Genomic DNA, 21,856 nt, shown 5'->3' on the forward strand with positions numbered 1-21,856 from the left:
AGGAAATACGCCATATTGTGCTACGTCACGCAGTGGATGCGCCCACATTTCTCCCATCCGTCAGTGTCACGAACCAATGGAATGACTTTCGCTGGAGGCACAGCGGTTAATTCTAGAGCGTTGGCTCAGGTGCTGCCGTAGAAAATGAGGACATTGGCTCTTAGAAATAGAAAATAAAAGGGCTTTAATTAAAACTGCACTGCTTATCAGGCCACACGTGGCTCTCGTATTAATCAGAGACGGTCTTCATTACCTGATTTCGGCAGTGGGCTTCATTGATCAGAATGGGTGAATGCTGGTCAGGAGAGTTTTTAACCTTTAGGAAATTAGCATTGCCGTACGAAACGTGACAGGCACCCCTTAAGGCACAATCGCGTTTTTTATTTAATCCTATCGTTCCGTCAACTAACTTTTGGAGCATCAGTCCTTACATTTGTTTTGTTTATAATGCGCCACAGTGTGTGCTCCTTGGACTAGGGGTGTTGACTAGTTTAGGATTTTATTTGAACGATCAGATTAAATAAGAGAAATTGCCGCTAAACTATGTTGTCTCAAGAAACACACAGTAAAATATTTATTCTGCGATTGAAGCCTGGCAAACCAACTTAGTATCACTTTATTAAAGTGGTAACTGCTCTTATTCACACTGGTATGTTCTTGCAGAGTTAATATTTGCAATAAAAATAGCATATATAGAGGAAGTTTAATATAACTTCCTCTTTTAGTTCACATAGGCGACGCAGGCGGTGCGCAGGCCCTAGACACAGTGCACTCACATTGTTAAAATATTCGCCTGTTATATGACCCAAGGTTACGCTCTCATTACTGGTTCGCGACCACATCTCGCATCTAATGCGGCGGATTTTTTTTTTGTCTTAAACAATGCAAAGCTGGCAGGGGTAAGTGCTGCACGAGGCCATATATCTGCTACAGACCTCAACCATGTGATATAAAACAACGCTCTTTAGTAATTAGTGAGCACGCCTCTGTGTTACTAAATGAAAGCAATTCTTGTTGTAGCACCTGAATTGTTACACAGTGGAAAGCGACGTGGCGTGCGTTTATTGCCCGCCAAATTGGCGGCACTTAGATTACATACATTTTGTTGCTCCTGCATTCCGTGTGGATGGCAATCATGGGAGGTGAGAACGCACTGCAGTTATGCGGCGCTATTTCTATAAATGTGTGTCAGGGATTTATCAAAAGGAGTACCTGTATACGTAGAATTCTGAGCATGGCGTACGTTTCCACTCTATTGCTTTGTGCTCTGACTGTGTAATGCCTGAGGATGGTCCAATTCAAGCGTGCGCACAGTAGTTTTCAAAATTAAAAGACCCAGTCAGTTCGCTGCTGCACTGCTTGTATTGTTAAAAAAGGGTTCGGTATTATGGAATTTAACGTCGCAAAGCGACTCAGGCTATGAGGGACGCCGCTGTGAAACTCTTCAAAAATTTCGACCACCTGGGGTTCTTTAACGTGCACTGACATTGCACAGCACATGGGCCTGTAGCATTTTGCCTTCATCGAAATTCGACCGCCGCGGCCGGGATCTAACTTGCGTCTTTCGGGTCAGCACTCGAGCGCCATAACCACTCAGCAAATGCGGCGGCTTGATATTGATAAAGGCTAGAAGAGAAAGAAGAGAGGAAAGTGCATAGAAGGCAACGAAGACGAAGCGCACAGTGTAACTTGAGGAGAAGAAGAAGAAGAAGAAAAAGAGCCCCCTTGCGTGGGTATGTGCCATGCTTACTAAGGAGCAGAAGAAAAAGAAAAGAGCTTTGTCCCCTCCCTACCCAGCAATTCTAGGGGTGCACTTAAGTTTGCTTAGGTGCAGTAATGTGAAAGCATTGTTACTGCTGCCGATGATGTTCATTAATTAATTAGGTAATTCATCAAATTGGTTACATTACCGCAGAATGTCTAAAAGATTTATTTAATTGTACTAATCAACTATTGGGCAATAAATAATGGCCAAATTAGTTAACAATTTGGCTACTTGATTTAATGTAATCAAATTTAAATGTTCGTTTCATTTATTCAATGACTAAGTAACACATCAACTCGATTAAACTGCCGGTGTAAGAACGACGAAGGGCATATGCGCGATCTGCATGGCCATAGCCTGGTGCACGCTCCTGACTCTATTAGATGACCTCGGACTGCTGTTGACCCTGCTACCGTTAAGAATATTCTCCGGAAAACCCCACCTTACATTTGCTGGAGGTGACGGCTTATGTCCTCTCGCCCTGGAACTCCGCAGCCGAACACTACCCCCTACCCCGATGCCTTTGGATGCCAACCACCAAGCCGTGCAAGTGAGCCCGGAAGCCGTCGTCTGTGCTGGTTCTCTCCGGCAGCGAGACCTCGCTATCTTCGACGGCACGGAAGACCACGATATTGAGGATTGGCTCGCATCGTATGAGCGGGTGAGCGCCTGCAACAAGTGGGAAGCGGAAACCAAACTGAAAAATGTGATTTTCTATCAGACGGGCGTGGCGAATCTCTGGTATCGGAACGACGAGGCGGATATTACATCATGGTCCTTTTTCAAAGCAAGCTTCTCAGATGATTCGGCCGTTCGGCTGTCAGAAAACTCCGTGGGGAACAGCGCTTGCCTGCGTGGTCGCAGCAGGTAGGAGAGAACTTCACGAGTTACAACGAGGATTTCGGCGATCTGTGCAAGAGGGTGAACGCACAGATGTCTGAAACCGGCAAGATCTGGCATTATCTTGAGTGCATTGATGACGATTCCTTTTAGGTGTTGTTGGCGCGAGACCTGCGCTCTGTCGCGGAAGTCGTCACCCTGTGTCAGAGCTTCGACGAACTACGCAAGCAGAAGGCTCTGACACGCGAACACATCACGAACGTCGACTCGCTTGCTGGCCTGAACGATGCATGAGCCCAGTCATCGCTCCTGCCACACATCAAGAGCTTCATCTGTGAAGAAGTTGCTTGGCAGCCCTCACTTATGTCACACCATCAAGAGCAATCACCACTAATAACTCCGAATCTGCGGCACATCGCTCAGGAACAGGTCGCTGAGGCTCTTCCGCAAGCCCCTCAACCCACACCTCTTGCGGCCCGCTGACATATGCGGACGTTGCTGCGCGACCTCGCCCACCTACCTATGCTTCGCCTTCTGGTCCCATTCGAGAGCCCGCTGCTTTTATTGCTCCGCCTGCTAATCTGCGAATCTCCTGGGGCACGCCTGATAATATTAGACCGCCTGCTCAGCCTTACACCGGTTATTTGTGTGAGTAATTGACCAATTAAGCAAATTATTAGTCCAACCACTTATTTATGCATTTAATTATTCAGTTGGTGACTTCATTATTCATATATTTTAATTGCATAATTATTTTGTCAACAATTCTATTAATTGCCCCTATAATAGATTCGTGAGGATAAACTCTGCGAACAAGTTCTGCCGACAGGTCCTGCGCACGCCACTGATGAGACAGAAAGGCTTTCGCATTAAAACCACGTTTTCGGACCAAAAGCGGGCCGTTCATAGGTGTGCACGGACCCGCATATCGAGGTACACGGCCAGGATCCTCCTTGAATTCTTCCTCGCTCTCAAAGTCAGCATTGTATGGGCACCCGCTCTAATCCTCTCTCCGATGCAACGCCGTCACTCATCATACCGCACGCGAATTTGCCCACTGTATAGCGTGAGGGAAGGAAGTTAGTTTTACCTTCATAAAGGGTGTACTGACCACGTATAATGAAAGACGGAAGCATTGCGCCTCGCTCTGTATATCTGGCCAATACCCCCGAACATACCTGGTGCCAGTTGCAGACAGATACATATCAACCCCTTATAAGATATTCGCGCATTTATCCAGACAGATACGAGGACTTATGCAAATTCTTACCTTAGCCAGCCAATCTAATCCAAATGAGGCGGTGTTGCTCAAATCTCCATGCAGACACAGAAATATCGTAAATATGGATCAGTAAGACGCACTGGTGCGGAGCTCAGACCCAAACGTCTAAGCCACAGCCTGTAAATGGGCTGTAGAGGCCGCTGATTCGATAGGCTCTCGTCCGCCTGACTTATCGCCCTTGCCCTCTGAATTTATGAACACTAAATTTTCAAAAACAAAAGAAAATCGTGCGCGGACATGGAGCCGAGATTCGACAGAGACCAGGCGACCAGGTCGATCATTTTCGTGATCAAAATTCGCACTCAATTATTTACTGTTGCTGCTGAGTAAAATGTCCATGCATTCATGCTATAACTTATCTAGGCATAAATTGACCTCGCCATTTACTATGAATCTATTTCAACGAACGGAATGTTTTTCTTCGTACTGTGATCTGCAGTGTTTAGCTGCGGGTTTTTAGGTCCGCTCGGGTGGTCTCGTGCGCGCACTCCTCCGTGCTTGTTCGCGCCTGTGTTTTCGTTTTCTTTGTGCATTGTTTTTATGTGTTTCCTTATGCCCTCCCGTGCTAAAAATGTTCGTGCTCGTGTCAACGCTGCCATACGGGTTCGTTCTTTTCCTGGCTGGCCGGGCTCTGGTAGAGGGTGTGGCAAAATGAGGAAAAAAATTATAAGGCCAAAACTCTGAAGCAGTTTGCAATGGCGTCCGTCCAGGAACTGATGCCCTAGCAGGGCATGCATTAAGCCATGCTTCATGTTTCACTTGTCTCAAAAAGCTGACGGCACACGACCGCATAACGCCAAGAAATCACAGTGCATTCTCGCAAGGTCTAGAAGGAGAAACTTGTGCATTGGGTAGAAATTTGTTCAAGCTTGATTAAACATAACCAGGAGCGGACAGTGCTGTTGGAACGGAACGCGAGGATGTGGGCACTGGACATTATCATCGGCAACGGGTGGTTATTTCTCACGCAGCGAGGCACAATAACGGTCTAGCCCGAGCTCTCACCAACCGAGCGGATCCACACCGCTTCCTCATCCGTATACCCGTGCTCTTTGGGGACAGACTGGAACACATCAGGCTGGAACGAAAGAAATTTCTATCTTCGCACAAAGAAGTAGACACCTCTGAAGTTATAAAGTGAAGATAAATACAAACTAACACCTATCCCGAATTTCTTTTTCTTAAACAATGTAAGCCCGAAAGAGTGCCCCGCTATATGTCCCTGATAATGTACTTCCTTACCTCTTCTATATGTAATGGCTCTTGAATCGAAATACAAGTACAACTCAGTGACAAACCAATTGTACCAGCCATGGGAAGCGGCCCTTACTAGTTAAGAGCCAGACGAAGAGCTCCAGCTGGTCCGGCTGGCACATGAATTAGCGCGAACCAGTGGCGCCGTATGCTATGGATGCCTCCCCTGCCATCTTCGTCTTGAGAAGAACACCCTTCAAAACAACAGTATGACTGAGAGGAAATACTACAAAATTAAACGAGCGAAAACAATGCCAGAAATTAAGAGAAATGAAACTTTTCTGGTGTTACCTGAAGCGCTGAAGAATATGCATTTTACTTAGGTCTTGTACTTATTGGAGTAAGCATAACACGGTCTCTACAGAGGTAGAAGGCAGGAGCACAAAAGTAGCCGAATATAACGTGTTCTAGTCGACGCCATTCAGGTTTTTCGCGTGTTTTGTATGTTAAGCTCAAGTGATGTTTGACATATCAGTGGGCGCCGCAAAAAAGGGGGAACGTTTGTCTGAATGTCATTGTTATTCAGAAAAAATATACGAACGTTGGAAATGTTACTTAATTGGGTCTGGGAAGTTACTTACGACCAGCATAGCGATGATCAAGTGTTGTAAAAAATATGCCACAGGTGTTATTCTGGTCTTGGTACACAATCTCCTCGGCTCCGAGCTGTTTACCACCTGAGATGAAAAACAATGATATACTCTTTTTGTGTGACACTCTCCAACGCTCAATAGGGAATCCCAAGAAAAGTCATCATCATACAATTGCGACGCACATGCGGACAATGAAAGCGACCGAACATAGGCAGAAAAAATCTATAAGTGTATGCGATGCATGCATTGAAAGAGCACTAAAAATATTATAAGCTTGGCTTCTGAATACCATCCTAATGTTTTAGGGAAAAACTGTGGGTGGTTTAGCATTACCAACCATGAAATATTGTGCTAAAGCAGCTTTTTGCAGGTAGGCACCAACGCCACGTACCTGATGGTGCCAGTGAAAGTGCGTTCCCTTTCCTTTCCTGAATGGCGCACAGATGCAAGTTGAGGACGACTACCTGCAATGCACAGCGCGAGACTGTGCTGCAATGCACAGCGCGACGGTGTGCTGCAGTTTAACACGAGGCGGGGTCGGCTATGCCCTCTCGATGTTTGGAAAAGAGACCCCGTGTAATCTGTTGCTCGTAACTAAAATTTATTCTGTAGTCCAAATTATTCAGTGCAGAAGGCTCCAGTTTTCGGCAATTTTGTGTGGGATTCGTCTTCTGAATATATGAGGCATGATAACCTTTTCCGGATGTAAGTGCTGGTGGCATTGTTTTAGTACATCTGTATGTGCGGGCGATAGTTTCACGTTTCATGCTTTTCCGTGAGACTAAGCACCCAATAGTGCGTCTATTCTTGCTAGTCGCATGCTATGGGACATTATTGTCTCTTCTTATGTTTCTAATCGACCGAGTTTGTGGACCTTCATGCATGAAATGTTTGGATGTTCGTTTCCTGCTTGTATGTTTTCCCCTGAGTTCCTGTTTTCTGTGTCGAGAAAACGGTTATACAAGGATTTAATCTATATATTCTCCCCCAGCACCTACGTATCGTTGTATGCATTTTGGTTTCGCAGGTCCTCACGTACTTAAAAGAGAATTTAAAATGCCCCTCTCGCCGTGTACCAACACATTTTTCTTTTACCTACATAGCGAGACATTGCCCGTGCAAACATGGTTAGAAAAAAGGGCATTTTTGTGTTCAGATTAATATGCCGCCTTTGTGATGCTAAAGAAATAATTCAGCATTGTTTAATCGATTGTAAGGATGCAATACACATTTGGGATACCTTGCAATGGACATTGAAAAAAAAGAATTAATTTGACATCGCATTCTGTGCGGTATTTCACTTCCCTGCCGCTTATGGATGAGACCTTAGACATGGTTTTTTTTTATTGGACTACACAACTTCTAGAAAACGCGCATGATGGACCGAAGTTTTGAATCTGTTGTTTCTACACAGACCATTTCAGAAGACTGATTGTTCATCTAAAGGAATTGTGGGCCCAGACTGCACTTGACCCGGAGTGGAAATTACGCCTAGTGCTGTGCTCTCAATTTCCCCTTTTCCATTGCGTCGTTGCGTAGGTGTATCGTATTATGACTAGCAGTGATGTGCCCTGCGTCGCATCTTTTCTCATGCTTGTTTGCTTACGTGTGTCGTGTCATGCATGGTGTTGATCTGCGATTGTTTTCTTCATGGTTTTAGATAGTTCATATACATAGAGCATTGCTTCACTGTACTAAATATCATGAAAAAAAATAGCGGCGGTAGCACATTGCCCTCGTGCAGAGGCTATTGTTACGTCGTGGTGACAGCAGTCGAAGCAGCCATGAAGACGGACAAAAGGTCTTTTAAACGAAAACTGTTTATTGGGCTGACTTTCACCCAAAATGCACTGAATCACTCGGCGGCAGCAAAGCGGCAAGCGTCCTCGGCGGTCGTCGAACAGAATGCCCGCCGCTGTTGGCCGTGCTCAATTTAAAGCTGATAGCCAACTTTCGAGATAAAGCGTGCAAAGTTGCTAGAACATTCCGGAACAACGTATAATCAGTGCTGCCAGGCTACGATCAATTGAGATAAATCTAGTCGCGTCTTGCGTCGCAAACAAAGCGATAAAGTTGTGTGGCGGCAGATTTGATGAATGAACAATCACTGCAAATGTTCGCGGCAGTACTCCCCTCTCAAAGAAGCATCGACCCGATGCATTAAAACAAATAATGGGTCTAGTAAGCGATAAAACGGGTCCTGCGACTATAGTATGGAAATTCAGCGTCCTTTAGCGCGCATAATACGGCTTCAGAAGGATTACATGGACAACTTCTGGTTGTACGCGGCGTCGCTGGGATCCAGTCATTGCGTCAGGGGTGACTTTATAATCCAGTTCTCCTAGCCGACGAAGAACCTTGTACGGGCTGAAGTAGCGGCGCAAAAGCTTTTCATTTAATCCACGACGGCGAATGGGCGTCCACACCCAGACTTGGTCCGCTGGCTTGTATTCCGCGTTGCGTCTTCGTAGGTTGTAGCGTCTGGCGTCGGACCGCTGCTGATCTTTGATCCGTAATCGGGCAAGCCTTCGAGCTTCTCCTGCGCGTTGAAGGTAGGCGCCAACGTCAACGTTCTCTTCTTCTGTAACGTTGGACAGCATGACGTCTAGCGTAGTCGTGGCATCCCTGCCATGGACGAGCCTAAAAGGCGTCATCTGAGTGGTATCCTGCACTGCGGTGTTGTAGGCGAAGACGACATAAGCAGAATAACATCCCAGGTTTTGTGTTCGGCAGCGACATACATGGCGAGCATTTCAGCTGTGGTTTTGTTCAGCGCTCGGTCAGTCCGTTGGTCTGCGGATGGTATGCAGTTGTCCTGCGGTGGCTGGTTTGGCTGTAACGCAGGATGGCTTGCGTTAGTTCCGCCGTGAATGCTGTTCCTCTGTCCATGATGAGCACATCGGGGGCGTCGTGTCGAAGAAGAATGCACTCCAGGAAAAATTTGGCGACTTCTGCTGCTGTTCCGTTCGGCAGGGCTTTCGCGTCGGCGTAGCGGGTCAGGTAGTCGGTCGCTTTGATGAACCACATATTTCCAGACGGTGACATTGGAAAAGGCCAAGCAAGTCCATGCCGATCTGCTAAAAGGGCCTTGAGGGACGTTCAATGGGGTTCAGAAGTCCTGCTGGTCGTGTTGGAGGGCTCTTTCGTCGCTGACAATCTCGGCAGGTTTTCACATAATGTGCGACATTGGCAGACAGTCGGGGCGAGTAATACTTGTCTTGAATGCGTCGGACGGTGCGAGTAAACCCGAGATGTCCAGCTGTCGGCTCGTCGTGTGAACTGTGCAGAACTTTTTCGCGGAGACATGGCTAGGTGGTTTGAGCCACTGCCCGATTTAAAGAGTTCACACTGACCCATCCATCCATCCATCCATCCATCCATCCATCCATCCATCCATCCATCCATCCATCCATCCATCCATCCATCCATCCATCCATCCATCCATCCATCCATCCATCCATCCATCCATCCATCCATCCATCCATCCATCCATCCATCCATCCATCCATCCAACTATCCATCCATCCATCCATCCATCCATCCACCCATCCGTCCGTCCGTCCGTCCGTCCGTCCATACGTCCATCCATCCGTCCGTCCGTCCGTCCGCCCGTCCATCCGTCCGTCCGTCCGTCCATCATCCCGTCCATCCATCCATCCGTCCGTCCGTCCGTCCGTCCGTCCGTCCGTCCGTCCATCCATCCATCCATCCATCCATCCATCCATCCATCCATCCATCCATCCATCCATCCATCCATCCATCCATCCATCCATCCATCCATCCATCCATCCATCCATCCATCCATCCATCCATCCATCCATCCAAGCAGGTACAACAAGAAGGTAGGCTGTTTTGCTCGCTGCAAAGTTCTTCACAAGGACCTCATTCTGCACGCAGAAAGAAGACAGTCCTCGCTTGAATGAGGCGGGGGGGGGGGGGTGAAGAAACCTTGCCTTCCAGGTACTGGATGAGGCGTTTTAGGTAGGGTTCCGAGCGTTGCTGCTGAGCAAAAGTGCTGGGGCTGATGGGTCCTAGGAAGGCTTCCTCATCGTCGTCCCACGGCGGTGTATCTACAGGGGCTCGTGAGAGGCAATCGGCGTGAGAGTGCTTGCGTCCGGACTTGTAAACGACGGTGACGTCAAACTCCTGGAGACGCAGACTCCATCGAGCGAGTCGGGCAGAGGGGTCCTTCAAATTGGCAAGTCAGCACAACGCGTGGTGATCGCTGACCACCTTGAACGGTCGTCCGTAAAGGTAGGGGCGAAATTTTGACGTAGCCCAGATGATGGCAAGGCACTCCTCAGTGGTCGAATAGTTAGCCTCGGCCTTGGAGAGGGAACGGCCAGCGTATGCGATGACTTTCTCCAGCCCGTCCCTTTTTTTGATTGAGAACGGTCCCTAGGCCCACGCTACTTGCGTCGGTATGAAATTCAGTATCGGCGTTTTCCACAAAATGCGCGAGGATTGGTGGGGACTGTAAACGACGCTGAAGTTCCTTGAAGGCTTCTGCTTGCGCCGCTTTCCATTTAAACGGCACGGTCAGGGGCTCGGCGATGCGCGAAAAGTTTCCCACAAATCGTCGGTAATATGCGCACAGTCCGAGAAATCTGCGCACTGCTTTCTTATCGGCCGGCGGTGGAAACTGTTCTATAGCAGTTGTTTTCTGTGGGTCCGGGCGTACTCCCTCCTTGCTGGCGATGTGGCCTAGAAACAGCAGCTCTTTGTAGACCAAGTGGCACTTATCTGCTTTCAAGGTTAGGCAAGACGACTAGATGGCGTCTTGTACTGTTCGAAGTCTCTTGAGGTGCTCTTCAAAGTTCGAGGCGAAGACAACGACGTCGTCTAAATATACCAGACAAATTTGCCACTTCAGGCCTGCCAGCATTTAATCCATTACTGGCTGAAACTTCGCTGGTGTGGAACAGAGACCAAATGGCATCACCTTGAATTCAAACAGCCCATCCGGAGTGATGAATGTTGTCTCCTCGCGATCTCTTTCGTCGAAATTAATTTTTGCCAGTAGCCTCTGTTGAGGTCCATCGAAGAGAAATATTTGGCGTTGCAGAAGCGGTCCACTGTGTCGTCGATGCTGGGGAGGGGGTAGACGTCCTTCTTTGTTATGTTGTTCAAGCGGCAGTAATCAACGCAGAATCGAAGTTCGCTGTCTTTCTTTCTCACTAGAACAACCGCTGCCGCCCATGGCCTGTTTGAAGGCTGGATGACGTCGTCGCGAAGCATTTCTTCGACTTGGTCCCGGATGGCTTGTCGTTCTCGCGGTAACACACGGTAGGGGCTTTGACGGAGAGGTCGGACGTGTTGATCCGTTATAATGCGATGGTTGGCAATTGGCGTTTGTCGGACCTTCGGCGATGTCGAAAAACACTCACTGTAGCTGTGAAGCAGATTGCGGATCTGGTCTTCTCTGTTCCGGGCCAGGGCTGGGTTGATGTCGAAAGTGGGCGAATTCTCTTGGTCAGGCGAATCTTCTGCGGAGGGGTCGGAGAGGGCGAAGGAGTCTCGTACGTCGGATATTTCGTCGAAGAAAGCAATCATCGTTCCTCTGTTAATGTGCCGGTATTCTTCGCTGAAGTTAGTCAGCCTGGCCATTGCGGAAACGTGCGATGTCTCTTGCGATGCTAATCCCTCAATCTAGAAGCAACTGCATGTTTCCCTCGATGAAGGCTTCAACCTTAATGGCTTTCGTAGCGCCTATGGTCCCGATAACACTTGAACAGGGTGAGAAGCTCACTTCTTCCCCCAGGACACTCAGGGCAACGTGATTTTCCCGAGTTTTCATCGAAGCGATGGCTTCGTCCGTCGAAAGCGTGATGAGTTTTGATCGCAGGTCGATGATCGCCTGATGCTCATTAAGGAAATCCATGCCCAAGATCACTTCGCGGGAGCAATGCGGTAGCACAACAAACTTCGCAGGATAGGTATGTCCTTTGACAGTAACTCGCGCTGTGCATCGTCCGGATGGCGTAATGAGGTGGCCCCCCGCGGTGCGAATTTGTGGGCCGTCCCAAGCCGTTGTGACGTTTCTGAGATGCGCACCGAATGTTCCATTCATCACCGAGTAATCGGCTCCTGTATCGACTAGAGCGGTAACTTTCCGGCCATCGATAGTCACTTCTAAGTCGGAGGTCCTCGCTCTTGCATTGCATGTCGCTCTTTTCGTCGGGTCACGGCTTCTTCGCGTATGCGAGTCGCGGGTGGGGCGTGTGGTCGAAGCTTTTGTGACGTCGTTTTGAAGGCAGTTTCCGTCGTGGTCGGGTTTGTCATTGTGTGCGGCGTCGGTGCAGCGAGAGTAGGTTCTTCATGCGGCGTCGCGGGTGCATCCTCTTCATGAGGCGTGGTCGGTGGAGGATCCTCGGCGTTTCGCTCGTGAGCAATCTCACCTACAGAGGTTGCTGTGTTTAGTTTACCCTACGGGAGCTGGGAGACCTTCCTCGTACCGCGGCTGCGTAGCTGCTACGCAAAGCGCGAGGTTGACTGCAATGGTGAGCGCAAAAACTGGTTGGGTGTGTGCTCCTCTCGACGCAGGTACTTGTCGGTTCCCTGCAGACGTTGGCTGAAGCGTGGCCGTGGGGAGTTAACGGCACATCCTCGAAGACCGATACGTCGGTACGTGCAGTGACGAAGAATATGGCCGGCCTCACCGTAATGGAAGCGCAACGGCCGGTTGTCGGAAGTCCTCCAGACGTTTCATTTCCTGGGGCTTGAGCGTCGATCGTAGGCTGGGCGAACGGGTTCAGGGAGGTAGCTTTCGGGAACAAGTGGTCCATGTCGGACAGGATGCAGGGGTTGTTGTTTGGGCTGAGGAGTCCTTACTGCAGCGGCGTAGGTCATAGCCTGGGGTTCTGTGGCCGTAGGCGTGCCAAGTGCCTGTTGCACTTCTTCCCTTACCACATCTATCAGAGTAGCTGCTTGTGTCTATGGGGAGGATGGCAATAATCGGCGCAGCTCCTCTCAGAAGATTCCGCGGATAACATCCCGCAAGCTGTCGCTGGTGTTGGCCGTCGTATCCGAACGAATTTCACAGGCAGAGGAAGGGCGATTGTACTGCCGAGCTCGGACGTCGAGGGATTTTTGATTCGTGCAGGCTTCTTGCATGAATTCCCCCACTGTTTTTGGCGGCTGGCGGATGAGGCTGCCAAAGAGTTGTTCTTTTACGCCGCGCATTAAAAGCTGAACTTTCTTTTCCTCGGTCATCTCGGGGTCGCCGCGGCGAAATAGGCGCTTCATCTCCTCGACGTAACCGCGGACGGGCTCATTCGGAAGCTGGGTCTTGGACTCGAGGAGTCGTTCGGCTCTTTCTTTCCTCACTACTGTGGTGAATACCTTCAATAGTTCTCTCTTGAATAGCTCCCATGTCGTAAGGGACGACTCGTAGTTTTCCTACCGCGTGCGTGCGAAGCCCTCCAATGAGAAAGACACGTGTCCAATTTTCGCCGCATCATCCCACTTGTTGAATGACGCCACGCGCTAAAATTGATCCAACCATTCTTCAGGGGCTTCGCCTAGTTATCCATTGAAAGTTGGCGGCACCCGCGGCTGCTGCAGTATGATCGGTGTCGACATCTTCGGTGAGGTTGCGGTGCTCGTAGCAGCGTCTTTTCGCTGTCTGGTGCGGTCCGGCAGGGTCCGGAACTCAGGCTCCTCTCCCTGGAGACGGCGGCTGGCTCGTTGAGCTGCTGGCTCGCCCTCGGGTGCGAAGCGCTGAGGGCTGGGTTCACGACTTGAAGGGGGCGTCCGGAACATGAAAGGCTACCCCGCATTTCCACCAGATGTCACGCAGTGATGACGGCAGTCGAAGGAGCGATGAAGACGGGCAAAATGTGTTCTAAAAGAAAACTGTTTATTGGGCTGATTTGCGCCCACAATAGACTGAATCACTCGGCGGCGGTGAAGCGACAAGCGTGCTCGGCGGTCATCGAACAGAATGCCCGCCACCGTCGGCCGTGCACAATTTAAAGCTGACAGCGAACTTTCGAGAGAAAGCATGCAAAGTTACTTAAACATTCCGGAACAACGTAGAATCAGCGCTGCCAGACTTCGATCAATCGAGATAAATCTAGTCGCGTCTTGCGTCGCAAACAAGGCGATAAAGTTGTGTGGCGGCAGATATGAAGAATGAACAAACACTGCAAATGTCGCTCACTCCCCTGCCATTTATATATGACCTTAGACATGGTTTTTCTTATTGGACTACACAGCCTCTGGAAAACGCCCATGATGGGCCGACCTTTTGAATCTGTTGTTTCTATAAAGAACCATTTCAGAATACTGATTGTTCATCTACAGGAATTGTGTGCCCAGACTGCACTTGATCCGGAGTGGAAATTACGCCTAGTGGTGTGCTCTCCATTGCCCTTTTTCTATTGCGTCTTTGCTTAGGTGTATTGTATTATGATGTAGTAGTGATGTGCCCTGCGTCGCGTCTTTTCTCATGCTTGTTTGTTTACATGTGTCGTATCATGCATGGTGTTTATCAGCGATTGTTTTCTTCATTGTTTTAGATAGTTCATGTACATAGAGCGTTGCTTCACTGTACTAAATATCATGATGAGAAAAAATAGCGCCGGTAGCACAGTGCCCTCGTGCAGAGGCTATAGAGAAGCTGATCTCTTCGCGCCGCAGCGTGTTGAAACCCAGTCGCCGCAATATTTATTTTATTTCTCTAGTTTGGCGAAGGTCAGGCTCATTCAAGGTTTCCATTAATTTCCGCCATTCTCCTCATCGCGTGATCAACTTCAGAAGCCTCACACCGAAATTTTCCACGTTATCAGGCCAATACTGCTTTTGCATTAAAAGCTCGCTGTTCCTTCGCATAACGCATAAGACGTTATAAAGGAAATGTATAAAGCAACAATCTATATGCAGCGAGAGGACCGGTCGATGGGTTTCTTGTCAATACTCAGTGAACAAGAGATGGGAAGCTTCAGGGTGAGTAGCTCTGCGCCCTGAGCCATAGCAGTGCGCTGTGACTTACAGCTCTTACTCAAAGTTGTATGGGTATTGTGCTCTCGCTGAAAAAAATTATCAACTTTTACTCACGCAGCTACGCAAATAATAGAGACAGCTGCGATGTTTCCAAACGCTAGTGCTAATAGGAGCACTTATTAAAATACAATTGCTAAACGGGCGGGTTGGTAATGCAATTCTAGAAGGTAGCAGGTCAAAAGATAGGGACCAAAGATAGAAGGACAAAAGACAAGGCTAGAGAGATCTGAGAAGCTTACGACATGAAAAGAAAAGCAAGATTGTGCGTCCGCAAGCTCTTTATCTGTCTTCATGATAGGAAATCAAGTTTGTTGATAGCAAGTAGCAAAACGTGTGGTATTTTTGGTTGCGTTATTGTTTTCTGGGCTTCCTATATATTCGTCCTGTTTCCCATCAGTAAACTGCAGTTGTGAGTCAGCGCTCGTGATGCCTTTACTGACTCGGGATAGGATGGCGTGATGCCGCATCGACGGCGCTGAACACACATTAGCGTGTCGGGTGAGCTCCACTGAATGTCATTTGCTGCAAGCGTTTGGAGTACCCTGAGGTAGTAACCTGTCGCAATGTGCCGGCTAGGGTGCCAGGCTGTGAAGATGGTTTCAAAGTTAAAAGGTCCGCATGTTTCACGAATGGTCGCCTACTTGTCTATAAGAGGAGAGCGCACGGCGAGAAAGGCGCGTTGAGCGAAACGGGCGACCCTAACAATTAGCGGGTAGGGTTTAGCACTGGTGACGCTGCGGTGCAGACGAGAGTATGATTTTGCCACAAGTACAAGATAATGCTATCGCTGTAAATTCGGCAGACATTCAGGCCAACCACATATGAACATGCACGAGCAGTACATGCGGAAGCCTTCATTACCTGCGTTGTAGAGCTGCATAATACTCGGGCCTTGTTTTCTTTGCCAGTCTTGAAACTCCCCTCTTAGTAGCTCGCTCTTCATTCTGCTGCCAAGACATAAGTTAGAGTGGGCAAAACGAAGCTTTGTTCTTGCGGTCGAACAGATCTCACCTTAATTGAGATGGCATGGTATAGTTCCGCGAAAAGTAAACGTCCGTCTTTGTCATGTTCAACACTTTGTCCACCTTGCACAGGTTGGATTGTGTTGAAGACGTTGCGTACAATGTCCAAATGTAGAGTGATGTGTCTAGAAACTATGAAAGAAAAAGTGTCAAATAAAGATCAGGGTTGAGATATCAAGCCTCTGTTTCGAAGTAATACGATAACCGCAGCTCTATAGTCAGATATTTCAGAGAGGTAACGTTCTATTTACAATTCACATATGCTCTCCTAAATAACCGCGAAAACAAATGATGCAACATTTGCAATAGCTAAACTTAGCGCTCGTGAACCTGTTTTTTGTGTTCGCTTACTCTGTCCGTCCTCCGCTTTTTTGCGCTTCCAAGTTTACAACATGCATCACCAACTAGCCCGGCAGCTTGCTCTCTTGGTTATTTTTTTTTCCAGAAATCACCAACTATTTGTCATTACTTCTGTTCTAATCCGTTCAGTTCACCATTTTTCCTGCAAAAGGGCTTCTCAAACACTCTGCTGAGATCAGGTCTAAAATATATTCGTTTGCCAATAATAATTCAGTCTAAAAAAAGTCGATAATCAGTAATATAGTTGCGATGTTTTCCAGAATCGTCATACAGAATTCGAAAACAAGCTTTCAATGAATGGTATGCTTCAAATGGAATAAAAATTGTGTCATATCTCATTTTTCAAACATTGCCACGAAAAGAATATGAACATTCCCTGGAATGAACGTTTTATTCGAATGAAAAAGCAATCGATAGCTATGTAAAGAAGGACTCGTACAATGATTCATCAGGGGATGTCTGTAGTCATGTTCACGTTCTTAGCGCGTGAAGATTTTTTCCATCAGCGAAACCGGAAAGATTCACCTTCGCAGCTAAAAAAGCACTTTGCACTGTAGATTCAGAGGGGCACAGCCATTCTGTTTGGTAAGTTGTCGCAAGAAGCAACAGTTGAAAAACTGACAGACTGTTACGACAAATGGTAATGCAAAATTTGAGCGCAGCTCTTACCATGTTTCTTGCCACCACTGGCAAGCATGTTGTGTGTTACACTACTAGCCCTTCCGGGATCTTTTTCGTAGCAGCCACATTCCGACTGCTCACTCCTCCGCTCTGGCCACGGCAGGCGGCGTTTCACTCTGCTAGTACCTGCCACGGTTGTTAGATGGCGTGTTACGTCCACCGAGCCGACGACTACGACGCGGAATACAAGAAGAACGGGAGTCTAAGAGCTGTGCTCTAAAAGCCTGTCCATCTTATCAGCCCTTATAGAATGGGGTCACAAATAAACTTAAAATTGTATGCGATTCAGAGACGGGCTCATTACTGTCATCGTCATCAGCATCAGCCCACTTATGTACACAGCAAGACAAACATGGTCATAATACCGGTCCACCTCCCTTGACAAAGCACTCGCAGCACCTGCTGCCAAACGGCTCGTAAAATCAAAGATTTGGATATTTATCTTTACAATGCCAAAGGAAGAAGCAATGGACACGTACAATGCGTGAAATGGTCAAAGAATTAATTGTAATGCTTGTATATTAGTTTGTGATGTTTTAGTCGGCTCTCAGGTAATTAATATGTTTTGTAATAGAACTGTCGGTGGCGTCCGTTGGTTCACCCCTGAGCGTCAGTGAAACGACCGGTGTATTGGGGTTTGTGTAGTGCTCTGTGCGGCTCAGGCAACGACGGATTAATGACACCGCCGATGGGGCTAAGGGGGGCCGGCTGTCGCCTCGAAAACAGCGAAGGGCCGAAGACGAACGTCGGCAATGGGGGCGTCGCGGTTGTGCGCGTGCTTGCGGGCCGTTTGTGATTCCCGCAGAAGCGGCCGCGTGCAGTGGCCGAGGTGCCATCATGTCGGCACTGAAAAGACAGATTATAGCTGCGGCGAGACGCTCGCCCCTGTGTAGTCCGCCGGCCTAGGAAGAGGTATCACCTGGTCGGGCCATTGTCTGCGCTTGGGAGTGGCAAACGCCTCCGTAGCTGCCACCGGGTTCTTTAGTTGGCGTTACACGAAAGGCAACCAAATTAAAAAAACGAAACAAAGATGGCGAAGCCTAGCTAACTGGAGAGGAGGACCGTGAACCAAATAATTTACAGAGAAAAGCAGGAGGACACAGACACACAGATGAGATCAGAGATGCCGAGATGATAGGCCACATCCTGATGGCAGCACAGTTGTCTCAATATTTTATATAATGTAAATAAAATCTGGTGTAATCGTCATTTCGTTTTGGTAAGGCTCCGTCGGAAAGAGCTTGAAAAAGTTAGAGAGAGCTGTTTGACTGAAACCATAAACAAGAAGCCTAAGCGAACGCTCTCTGATAGCTGTCTAAGAGTGAAGTACTTCTAACTTTGTTTTCAATTCCCGCATGACGGTAGAGTGAAATTGATTTTGTATTGTCACTCGTTCTTTTCTGTCTCGCAGATTCGTCTACCGCGTTACAGATGCATATTCATGCACTCCCATCACTTGCCAATTCTGCATATTCTACACTTTCCAGGATTGAAAGCGGTAAATTCGACATATTTTTAAGTGGATGTCTGGTACAAAGGTGGTTATTCTGCAAGAAGTACCGCATTTCAAAAATTTTTGGGTCACTCTTTAAAAAAACGTAATTTACTGTCTGCGCCAGTTTTCCTGCGTCACGTAAAATAAAACTCTGCTTACATCAATATTATAAATTTCCACAAATATTTAGGTGAAATAAATTCAGTATTTTTCAATTATATATTGACGTCCAAAATTTTAATTATTTCTGTTTACTCTCAATGCCGCCGGCATGCGGCGCGATCACTTTGTTACTGAAACGAGATCGAACGAGGTTTTTCTGGAATGATTGGAGCCGTGCCAAAGGGCTGCTACATTATTCGATGTTTAAGGTAACCGCGGCGCGTTATCTCGAAAGGTCTTCAGCGCCTTTAAATTTGGCCAAGCCGAGAGCAGCTGTGATTCTGCTCTTGAAATCGAACTACAAAAACACGATGGTTGAAAAAAGAACTGAGACCACAATCATGGACTCACAAATGACCCTTTTTTCACAATGCGGAGAACAGGCGCAATTTTAAGTAAATGTTTTGAGATGGAGATTGATGGAAACAAGTTATTGGGGTGAGGTTAGACACAGCAGTTCAGTGAAATGCAAAGAAGGGTGAATAGACCTTCGAGCTCAACACGCTAAAAGAATATCGCCTGACTCAATAGCGAAGCAGCGGTGAAAGAGTTTGCTGATTCAGAGAATTCCACAAGCCTTTTATTCTTCAGTGTACACACTCCCCAAAAAAGTTTTCTACAAAGCTACAGCACAGCTGAATTGAATGAGGCGTGTTTAGATATGACAGCTCATGTTCATGCATGGCAATGATCGGCCACTGACGCGTGTAGTACGTGCTCTTTCTTACAGAGTGAAATTCCTCTGATACCTCCTTATTGAAATGATCAGGATGCGGAGGCAAAATTATGGTGTCATCAAGAAAAGGCGCACACCCACAGCGTTCACTATAGCGATTTGCTAGTTCAGAAAAAGGCGATTGTCTCAAAGATACGCTGTGCTCCTGCAAGAGTGCATTCAAGCACCGTCCAGTTTGTCCGGTATACATCCGGCCACAGGAGTGCAAGACTCTTTACCACACCCCTTTTTCGCATTTGCCCTAATGGTCTACACGGTGCAGTGCACACCTCTTGCCATTGTAGCGCACAACACTAACAGAGCGCGCGCTCACACAGCAGAGATTGTAGTGACGTTTTTTCTGCCAGAAAATCGCACATTAATTTCATACCTGTAACTCGAATTTTCAATTGATGAGGAAAACGAAGCACGCGAGGAAGAACCACTACTTGTTCTTTTTGTTCCTCTGTTTTTAAATCGTGTGTGAAAAACTGTTGCTATCCTTAGCCGTTTTAACCGCACCCTCGCCGACATGCTGGACATGTATGCTTCTTTCGATCACTGCAACTGGGACCGTGTTCTGTATTTCGTCACCGTTGCTTATAACTCCGCTGCTCAAGCCACCACCGGATTCTCTCCATACTTTCTCCTGTACGGCCCTAAGCCTTCTTGCACAATGGACACCATTCTGCCATACCGTTATGATGCTTCGGAATCTACGACTTTTTTTCAAGCCGCTTCTAATGCCGAAGAATTCCGCCAGCTTCTCACGCACAGCAGCACAAGAAAAGCGCCCGTGATCCCTCTGCACTTCTTCCCGCTTATTATCCTGACTGTTTGCTCTGGCTATGGGTGCCTTTCTCAAGTCCCGGCCTTTCCTCCAAACATCTCCACACGTACCAGGGCCCTTACCGAATTTTTAAGCGGACATCTAGCTTCAATTACCTCATCGAACTCCTCAATCTATCCACTGATCATCGCCGTGAAATTGTTCACACGGACAGCCTTAAATCTTACTACAACCCCGCCGTCGTCACATCGCCCTAGGCCACCAGGATGGCGCCTTTTCGCCCCTGAGAAAGTTGTAAGGCTCCGGAAGCTTCAACAGCTGGCTCTTAAGGAAGAATACAACTACAAGCGCTGAACGCTCAGAGGCTCGTGCGTGCTCTGAACTGATCGCTGCTGCGGGAATGGATGCGAACCGTACTGGTAGTTGTTCGCGACACAGCGCCTTGCAAGACGTCCTTCATTACACTATATTTTTATAGTTAGGTTGGGCAGTGTAGTGAACAAGCCGTTCATAAATTGAGAAGCGTCATTTGCGCTAAAATATTCCTTGGCATTGTTAACGCATATTGGACACTGCCGAAGGGGCGCCCCTAGAGGCCGTGCATATGGCTAACACCGCTTGCATGCGAGAGAAACATGTTTTTTTTTACTATGCTTTGTCCGCACTTTTGTGATTTGATAGGCATGACTGAAGAAGGTTTTCGGCGATAACGCTCATCAGACAGCCTGAACGTAGCTATAAATTGGCATTTTTTGCTTTGAACATAATCCATATTTTTATCCCACAGAATTAGACGCCTAACCATAAAAAAGTGTGCCCGGTGTCAACAGGTGTCGTGTTGTGTACAACTGCCAGCTTCCACCTGGCTGGTAGCTACCTCTATAGAAGCCGCAAAAATGACCTCAAAATTGATGATTAATAGAGACCATGAATAATGCCGCAAAAATTTAAATGACTAAGAGTGACTCAGGAGAAATGATTATTACTAAATATTATCCAGCTAATAAGGATATGACTGCGATTGACTCAACAAAGAGCCAATAAAGTCTTAATAGGACATGCGTCTGTCCTAAATTGTCGAAGTAATGTCCATGTATGCAAGTTGCATACAAGACTATGTGGAAAATACATAAGTAGTAGGAACATGGATGTACTGTAGGTAGCTACGCTACGTGGCTAGCCAGGTCTATGTAGTTATCTCGGCGAAGATTAAGGCTTTGCCAAATATGAGAAGAAACCTAAAGTTTAGCGACGAACCTTTAGCTATCAAAGAAATAAATGGCAAAGTATGCATTAACAATGAGAAGGATAAAATTATATGACAAGCAATTAAATGTAGGAGAAGTTGAAGTACTAAAGCACTTAATCGCTTAATGGTGATTATGCGCCCCCGCAATTTTATAACGGTGCATACCCAAAGGGGCTTACCAGGTAAATACGGATAGTTCAAGGACTAATTATAAGCACAAGATGGGCAGCGGCGCTTACATGGTGTGTCACGTGCCAACGCAGGCTTTAATATCTAGTGCAGCTTTAAGATCTTAAATGTTAGGCATCCGAGTTGTGTAACAACCTTATGCAATAACTGATTATTGTCCCTAATGAGAAAAATATTTCCACTATTTTTTCATCGATGTTATTGCTAACCCCTATAAAGTATACTATCTACGACTAAAATATCACCGCTGGGACAGTATAAATACTTGAAAACTTATTTCAGCCGCGATCTTAATTGGCTATATCCCATAACACAGGTTACTAACGGTACAAATCGCGTCCTCGGTTATTTTCTGGAAACCCTGCACCTAGCATACCCGTCAGTGAAGTTACAAACATATTTATCATTTATTCGATCCAAACAGGAGTATGCATGCGCTGTTTCACCTCTTTCGAC

General features: G+C 47.3%; 1 protein-coding gene across 1 annotated transcript in view; it reads right to left on the reverse strand.

Moving 5' to 3' along the window:
- Positions 1 to 2,482: 2,482 nt before the first annotated feature.
- LOC144103359 (uncharacterized) overlaps positions 2,483 to 21,856 on the reverse strand; it is an 80,136-nt gene continuing 60,762 nt past the window's right edge. Inside the window, exon 2 of the mRNA XM_077636100.1 lies at positions 2,483 to 2,674. Coding sequence (XP_077492226.1) covers positions 2,483 to 2,674 — 192 coding nt within the window. The remainder of the gene's footprint in view (positions 2,675 to 21,856) is intronic.

This window comes from Amblyomma americanum, chromosome 9, assembly GCF_052857255.1.
Source record: "Amblyomma americanum isolate KBUSLIRL-KWMA chromosome 9, ASM5285725v1, whole genome shotgun sequence".
NCBI classification, from domain to species: Eukaryota; Metazoa; Arthropoda; class Arachnida; order Ixodida; family Ixodidae; genus Amblyomma; species Amblyomma americanum.